Genomic DNA, 9,033 nt, shown 5'->3' with positions numbered 1-9,033 from the left:
AAGAGTTATTTTGATTTGCATTTCTCTGATGGCTAAAGATATTGAGCACTTTCTTAAGTGTCTATCAGCCATTTTAGACTCCTCCATTGAGAATTCTCTATTTAGTTCTGTACCCTACTTTTTAATTGAATTATTTGGTGTTTTGGAGACTCGCTTCTTGAGTTCTTTGTAAATTTTGGAGATCAGCCCTCTGTTGGATGTGGGGTTGGTGGATATCTTTTCCCATTTTGTGGACTGTGGTTTTGTCTTGTTGACTGTGTCCTTTGCCTTACAGAAGCTTCTCAGTTTCAGGGGTTCCCATGTATTAACTGTCAATCTTAGTGTCTGTGCTACTGGTGTTACGTTCAGGAAGTGGTTTCCTGTACCAATTTGTTCAAGGGTACTTTCCACTTTCTCTTCTAACAGGTTCAGTGTGGCTGGATTTATGTTGAAATCTTTGATCCATTTGGACTTAAGTTTTGTGCATGGATCTGTCTGCAGTCTTCTACATGCCAGCATCCAGTTATGCTAGCACCATTTGTTGAAGATGCTTTCTTTTTTCCATTGTATCAAATTTCCTTTAAACTCCTTGTGAAATATGTAATATTCTGGGGCCAATGGCATTACCAGACCTCCCTGTCCCCTCTCCCTTCTTGTCAGAGTATCTTCCTTACTCTCTGTTCCTGTGAGGCCAATGTTTTTAGCACCCACATGAGCAACAATACATGGTATACCAGGATGTCTTTTTTATGGCTGAATAATATTCTATTGGCATATCCATTCATCTGTTAGTGGGCATCCTTGTTAATTCCACATTGGTCTCTTGGGAATGGTGTGGCAGTAGCCATAAAGATTCAGCATCTCACAGATAATTTCCTTTGGTCATTTATTTGTTGCTTGTCCAGTTGCTGTGACAAATACCTGGCAAACATAAATTAATGCTGGGTTTATTTAGTCTAGTCCACTGTGATAGGGAAGGCATGATGGAGCATGAGGCAGATGGTCACATTATGACCACAGTCAGGAAGCAGAGATGAATGGTGCTGACTTCCCTTAAATTCATTCTGGCACTCCAGCCTTGGGAATGGTGTTGCCCACATTCAGGGTGGGTCTTCCATCTCAGATAAACCTCTAGAAATGTCCTCACAGTTTGTCTCATAGGTGATTGTGAACCCCACCAATGTGGCAATCAAGAGTAACCATCCCATGCTCACACAGTAGTGACAAAGATGGACTGTTCACTACTCTTTATAAAGAGGCAGGACCTGCAGGTGTGGATGCCATGGCGGGATTTAACCCTTGTTCCAGGATAGGCCACTGACATGAGTCCTGTGTCTTCTGCATTGGAAGGCACACTGGGAGGTGGTCCCACTCCCACTCTCCTGAGCTGAACCAGGCTTGTTTCTTTATTTCTACACAAAGCCAGTCATATTTGGCATATACTTACATGGCTGCATTTATGTCTGTGCATGTCCTTCCTTCCTGGTGCTGCAAAGGTCAGAAGAAGTCTTTAGATTGTCTGAGACAGTAGTTAGGAACAGTTGTGAGCTGGACATCAAACCAATGTCCTCTGCAAGAGCAGTGAGTGCTCTTACCTGCTGAGTCATCTTCACAGCCCTGACAACTGCTATCTTACTCTGTTAGTTTTCAGCAAAGCCTTCTATTGTCTGGTTTTGAAGTTGCCCAATTACAGGACTGCACTGCACATTTATTTTGAATAAACCCGGTGCCAAGGTTGGAGATTTAGACACAGTAGCTTCCCACTAGTTCATTGATGTTGAAGGGGACTGCACAGTTTGTCATAGAGTCGGCCACTTGATTGACTTTAGCACCTTCCTTTATAGCCCTTCGTTATACATGACATGGAGACCTTGTGTATGGCTGAGAAGACGCTTGTGGCCAAGATGGTGGCCAATGGCATCCAAAATAAGGAGGCAGAAGTCCGGATCTTCCACTGCTGCCAGTGCATGTCTGTGGAGACTGTCACCGAGCTCACAGAATTCGCCAAGGCCATCCCAGGCTTCGCAAACTTGGACTTAAATGACCAAGTTACCTTGCTAAAGTACGGTGTGTATGAAGCCATATTCACAATGCTGTCCTCCTTGATGAACAAAGACGGAATGCTGATCGCGTATGGCAATGGCTTCATCACAAGGGAGTTCCTAAAGAACCTGAGGAAGCCATTCTGTGACATCCTGGAACCGAAGTTTGATTTTGCTATGAAGTTCAATGCCCTAGAACTGGATGACAGTGACATTTCCCTTTTTGTGGCTGCTATAATTTGCTGTGGAGGTAAGTTGATATGCCACTGTTGAGTGCTTACAGGCTTCCCCTCTGGAGGAACTCAGCAGTTGTCAATACAGTGCCAGCATGAGCTCTGATACAGTGAAGTGGGCACTGGGAGGGTGGGATGGTGTCTGAGCCCAGGTTACTGCCGAGTAGAATTGAGAATATACCTATTATATGTTGTGATTGTGCTCTTATTATAGTGACCACTTCCACATATTGGCATATTAAGTGTCTAAATATATGCTCCACTGATAATACAATTATATCAAATCAAGCATCTTAGGTACACATAATATATAGTGATAATTTGTACCGTTGATATTATAATTATTGTAGTAGGTAATAGTCAGGAAAGTGCCGTGCAGGTGTAGGTACAGTGCTGATGCTGTTAATATTGATGTTGATCCATGCCCAAAACTATCATGCTAACCAGAAGCAGCTGCAGTCTCCTTTGCCAGAAGGAACAACCCAGTGAAGGAAGATCTGGCTGGGCCTCTCTGGGGAAGCTGGCCCTGTGGTCCCTGATATTTGGCTCAGTGTTGCATGTCTTTAAATAGCCTTGTCTCTGGTCTAGGAAGGTCATCCACCTAATGTAAGCCCAGATGACCTTGCTTGGCCTTGGCATAGCCATATGGTTGACAATTCTTCCCAACTGCCAGAAGCCATCCTGCCCTTCGCAGTCACTGTCTGGCTGGTGACTAGTTGGATGGAAGAAAAAGCATAAAAACAGCACAGATCTGTAGAGTTAGTTCTCTGTGTGATTGATTCAGTGTGGCGGGGTGGGTAGGTGGGTAGCAAGTCAGTGCAGAGGGTCATATACACAGCTTTTCATGGCTGCAGCCCTGCACTGACCGATCCTGTGGATGTGAAAACTGCTCCATATAGCAAATAGTACACTTGCCATGGGGAATTATAACTATAAAGAGTGGATCCTTCTACCACTGTAAAACTTAGTCATGGGGTTGGGAAAATGGTTCAGTCAGCAAATTGCTTGTGACACAAGCATGAGGACCTGAGTTTGAACCCAGAACCCATATTTTTAAAAAAAAGCCACTGTGTGTGGGCATGCTCTTGTAATCCCAGTGCTGTGAAGGCAGAGACACACAGATCCTTGGGGCTGGCTGGACAGCCAGACTAGTGTACTTGGTGAAGAGTTTCAAGCCAGTGAGAGACCCTGTCTCAGAAAACAAGGTGGGTGATACCTGAGGAAGGCTGTCTAAGGTTAATTTCTGTTCTTCACACACATGCCCCCTCAAATACACACACACGTACATACACAAAATCCTTAGTTATTATATTTATTTTACTACTAAAACAATGAAGGTTAAAACCGGCATCAAGGGCTGGAGAGCTGGCTCAATGGTTAAGAGCATTGCTACTCTTGCAGAAAACCTGAGTTCAGGTCCCAGAATCCATGTCAGACAGCTCACAGTTGCCTATAACTGCAGCTCCAGGAGATCTAGTGCCCACTTCTGGCCTTCTGGAGAGCCGTACTCACAGGCATCCCCACCCTCCCAACACACACACACACACACACACACACATAATTAAAATAATAAATAAGTAAAAATAAAACCACTTTAAAAACGAGATAAATTTATTAAAGGATACATTTTAAATTTTAATCAGATTATCAAACAAAAACATCGTCACTGTATATATGCCACAGTTTGGTTACCATGATGTCTGCTTTACTTTTAAATGTTAAGATTAAATTTCTAAACTTTCTGTAAAGGAAAAATGGATACAAATGACATAGTAATTGATAATATGACTTAGAGATGTCACTACACTCTGGAAACAGGAAACAAAAATAGATAAAATAGGCACATATTATGAGTAAGATGTTCCAAACATAAATAAGGGCCAGTGGGGTAAAGCCCTTGAAAGCCTGACTGCTTAAGTTTGATCCCTGGAACCACATAAAGGTAGAAAGAGAAAACCAGCTTCCCAATAGCAAACATGAATTATGAAATAAATAATTCTATATTGTAAATAAAACGTTGTCTTCTGTTCCCATATATGCCCCCCACACACACAAAAACATAAACACTACACCATTAGCCGCTTTTAAAGTCATGGATGGATGAGGCTTAAAAGGCACAGTTGTCTGGTTGGTTAGGACCTGAGACTATACCAGGAAGGCCACCTGGTGTGAGCAGTGGCACTTCCTGCTGTGTCCTCTCCCAATTCCAGAGGCTCCTTGGCATACTGCCAGCCACACTCTTCCACAGCCCTGGTCACTTCCCAGCCCGCTCTCCCCCCAGGCTTCAGCAGAGGTATCAGTGATGTTGCCTTAAGGCGGAGCTTGATCCTGTTGCACTCCTGCTTTTGTCCAGGAAGAAGTACTTCATTTCCCACATTACACAAAGATGTGGCGTGGTTTGCGGCTTGTCAGGCAAATCCCAAAGTAGGGGCTGCACCATAAGGGGGATGGAGGTAGCACTATTGCTGGTCCTGTACATAGCTAGGAGTGTCAGTCGTGTCTGTCCCCATCGGAGCCAGTGACTATGGAAAAGCCCGTCTGACCTCTGGTCAGGCTGCCATGTGACGGTCACTCGGCGCCTTCTCCACAGGGCCACATGAAGCAGCGACACTCGGCTCCTCCACTGACCAGTGACTCTCGGGTGGTCACACTCAGACGTCTCTTTCTTCTTTTGAGCGTAGATCGGCCTGGCCTTCTAAACATAGGATACATTGAGAAGATGCAGGAGGGTATCGTGCACGTGCTCAAACTCCACCTGCAGAGCAACCATCCAGATGATACCTTTCTCTTCCCGAAGCTTCTTCAAAAAATGGTGGACCTTCGGCAGCTGGTCACGGAGCATGCGCAGCTCGTGCAGGTCATCAAGAAGACCGAGTCTGACGCAGCGCTGCACCCGCTTCTGCAGGAGATCTACAGGGACATGTACTGATTTTTCCTGAGATGGTGGCCATTGCCACTGTCCAGGGACCTCTGAGGTCTGCAGCCCCACACAGGAGAGCAGGGATTTGCACAGACGGCCACCCTACCCTTGGAGGTGAAGAGGGCTGAGCCTAGGTAATGCAGGCTCTTCCCACTTCTTTCCTTTCTGGATGGGCACTTCTAAGGATACCTGCTACTTAAATGCTGGTGATTGGAAGCTGATAGGATTCAGACAATCACAGAGAATGGCAACCCCCAGTCTGATCTTAACTGGTCCAATGTTAATCAATGCACATTTCTTTACATCACATTTATAATTCGCCCTTAATTAACGTGTAACCTCAAAGTCTAAGTTTCTCTTCTCTGCTTACTGTCCTTCTGGCTGTGTGCACCCTTGTAAATCCCAAAAACTAATCTGCACTTTTTAACCTTTAAAATCTACAAGTCACCATGTGGCCCAAGGTGAGCCATTTAGACATGGCAAAAATGTTTATTGGGAAGACTTCACTTCTGTTCCCTGGCTCTAAGAGAGCTGGCTTATTAGAACATTCAAGAATGGTTAGAATGCAGCCCCATAATTTTCTTTGTTGATTCACTGCTTTGGAGGGTATAACTAATACGTGGAAAAAAAATTCTGGGTTTGTGTAGAAAATTCCAGAAAGCTACAATCTCAAGAAGCCTCAGGAGGCTTGAGCTAATGTCTGATACACAGACAGTGTGAGCCCTGAGCAGCTGCAATCCTGTTCATGTTAAACCCCCAGTGTGTGGGCATGACGCAATTCCAGAGATGGAGTCACAGAAGACTTGTAAACGCTCCTCCAGGCCCCCTCTGGCAGCTCCTTTAATATGACACTTTGTCTTTTTTAAAAAATGGTGGGGAAATGTTCCCTGGAGTGGAGAAGGCAAACTTTACTACCCAAGCTGGGAGGATCTGGTCACCTTGGAGAGCAAAAGGCAAGGGTGTGATGTCCTTCTTCTATTTGTACCCAGTTGAAGATCTCACAACGCTTGGTTGGTTTTGTTGTTGTTTTTAAATAATTAGATGGTGAAGTTGCTTTTCCTTAGTCCCATTGGGAAAGCAGTGCTGACTGCCTTCAAGAGAAACACTTTGCACAGAGAATTCTCAGACCTCATGGACCTGCCAGCACCTGCCCTCCAAGAGGGTGGCTGCATGTTTCAGATCAGGTTGTATCTTTTATGCCCCTGCCCTATTGTTAGAAAAAATGGCTTTTCTGAAGTCATTTGTTATTAAAGAATGATCAAGATGAATACTGCCAAGGAGTTGAGGATATAGCTCACATTTGGTAGAGGACCGCTTTATGTTCAACATGGTATGTAACTATAACCTCCGCAGATGTTTAAGGTAGCCTTCAGATATGTAACTAAGTCTCATGCCAATCTGTGCTGCAACACAAAAACAAAAAACACTGATGCTGATAAAATGTTCATGATCAGCACTATGAAAATAGTAGAAAGAATAACATGGCCATGGCATTTCAAGTAGGAAAAAATGGACAATTAGGATCAAGACATGCTTTAAGATTTGCACACTTATGGCTGGGTGGTGGTCATGCACACCTTCAATCCCAGCACTCAGGAGGCAGAGGCAGGTGGACCTCTGTGGGTTTAGGTCCAGCCTGGTTTACAGAGTTAGTTCTAGGACAGCCAAGGCTACACAAAGAAACCCTGTCTCAAAAAACAAAAACCACTAAGATTTGTGCACTTACTGACTTCTTCCCTTCCTCCTCCTGTAATGCGTCTTTTTCTGTCCCACTTGCCAGCTCCCAAATAATGACACAGAGACTTCTTATTAATTAAGCTTGTTCCTAACTAGCTCTTATAACTTAAATTAACCCATTCATATTAATCTGTGTCTATCACTTGCATTACCTCTCTTTCATCTTGCACCTCCTGTTTCCTCTCCATGTCTCCTCGCATCTCTCTCCTGCTTGCTTAGATCCCGCCCCCTCTTCCTCTCTCTCCCTGGAATCCCATCTATACCTCTGCCTAGCTATTGGCCATTCAGCTTTTTATTACGCCAATCATAGCAATACATCTGCACAGTGTACAAATATCCCACATCCCCCTCATTTCCCCCCTTCCTGTCTTCTTGCCTCTCTTCCTTCCTCATTCCCACTTTCCCTCTCTTCCTTCCTTCCTTCCTTCCTTCCTTCCTTCCTTCCTTCCTTCCTTGCTGCCAGTCAAAGGCTCTGTAGGACAGCAGTTGTCACAGGCAGTCTGCCCAGGCTTGAAGAACCAGAGGCAGAGCAAATCATTTCCATATATGATCCCTGTGAGGGTTGAGCTCTTTCAGGAAAAGCCAGCCTTTGTGGCACACAGCATATCCAGCCCTTGGTCCTTCTTGCAGGGCTAGGGCTGGTCCTAGGTTTAGAGGGTCAAAGGTTCCAAGTCTCTTTAGTGCACCGGTCCCCTACCAGGGTAGGCTCCTGTTCTGATGGGCCTTAGACAAATGCCACTCAGTGTGGTGACCTTGGAAAGTAAGTTTTGAGTCATGGCTTTTTAGAGTAGTCATGCATTCTATTTGAACTTTCATAAAACTTAAAGTAGCCCCTTGCTGTAGCCTTCAGATGGACCACACAGCTAACTGACAAGTTCTGTGTCGGGTGGCATCTGAGCTGATGCTCAGCAGTGTTCATGAAGGTTTGGTTCTCTTAGAGCATGGTGTGACTTCCTCTATGATCCTGTTGGCAGGCACCAGTCCACTAGCCCCTCCCTGCACACCACCTCTTTCCCATAGTCTTATAGGTTCTTCCCCAGGAGAGATTCCTTAAAGCAGGAAAACATGGTCCTTGGGCTCCTCTACACTCAGCTTGCATCTGATTCCAAAGATATCTCACCTTGAGCCTTTATCCAACACACTACACGGGGCGTGTTGGACACACAGCAGCCTGATGCATGGTGGAAAGGGATTTTTGTCCTGCTTCACTGGCCATGTGTTTTTAAAATATCTTACTGGAGCAACAGCCTGACTCAGAACAGAGATGGCCTCTGTCTTTCTCTAAGAAAACAGCGCACTAGGATCTGCATCAAGACAGGTGTGGGTTTAAATAAGTGGATCATGCTCCTCACTGAGCCTCCTCTGGGGAAAGTGTTGGCGTCTCTGGGTTTTGCCTCAATGGAGTGGGCTTCAGGCTCATCAGGGAAAGATGTGTGGCCCCCTTATCAAGACAGTGTGAGAGGCTGCTGTCACCAAGCCTGGAGCCCTGAGGACATTGTTTTAGCTGTCGAATCCCCTTCTCAGAATCTCAGTCTGAGACATGAGAAATAGAGCCTGTTTGCTCTCCCAAGAGAGTTTTGTCAGGGAGAGCAGTTGCATAGTGAGGTTCACCTTTTGGGGAATCCTGTGCCAGCCAGAACGAACCAACCTGCATCCATGGTCAGTGTCATGTCTTGACCAAGCAGCTAACAGCACCTTAGTGGCAAAAGGAAATGAGAAACATCAAGTTTTATGTCATAGATAGCAACTAGGCTCAGTTTCATTTTTCTTTTTATTTAAAAGTTTGCCAGTTGGGGTCAAATATGAGAACCCTGGAGTTGTCTGTAGAGGGGGGAAATAACGGTCTCCTCTTGCCCAGTTTCAAATTCATTTATTCGGTGAAACATGCCTCATCCCTGGGGCACAGGTCACCCTGACAGGGGTGAGGCCAGAGCAGAGGCAGGTAGATCTCTGGGCTCCCTGGCCTTCAGGGGACACTTGGACATCTTTCCCAAGCCCCCGGGGCTCAGTATCTGTCAAGTCACATAGAGCCTGGATTCAGGACCTGAAGACCAGCAATGGCTGACTTTTTCCTGGTGAAGTTGTAACTGTCGGAAAATTCACTTAGAAAAAAAGGGCACAG

At 45.3% G+C, this 9,033-nt stretch overlaps 1 protein-coding gene across 4 annotated transcripts in view; it reads left to right on the top strand.

Annotated features, from left to right (window-relative positions):
* Positions 1-6,851, top strand: part of Ppara (peroxisome proliferator activated receptor alpha) — a 61,284-nt gene extending 54,433 nt beyond the window's left edge. For 3 of the 4 annotated variants that reach the window (XM_040752670.1, XM_013110988.3, XM_040752671.1), the window contains exons 7-8: positions 1,824-2,271; positions 4,936-6,851. In XM_040752670.1, coding sequence (XP_040608604.1) covers positions 1,824-2,271; positions 4,936-5,183 — 696 coding nt within the window. In that variant the 3' untranslated portion in view covers positions 5,184-6,851. 4 annotated transcript variants of the gene reach the window in all.
* The last annotated feature ends 2,182 nt before the right edge of the window (positions 6,852-9,033 follow it).

Source organism: Mesocricetus auratus, unplaced genomic scaffold, assembly GCF_017639785.1.
Source record: "Mesocricetus auratus isolate SY011 unplaced genomic scaffold, BCM_Maur_2.0 Super-Scaffold_100010, whole genome shotgun sequence".
NCBI classification, from domain to species: domain Eukaryota; kingdom Metazoa; phylum Chordata; class Mammalia; order Rodentia; family Cricetidae; genus Mesocricetus; species Mesocricetus auratus.
Note: the sequence above shows the minus strand (reverse complement) of the source record. Positions and strands in the feature narration are given on the sequence as shown.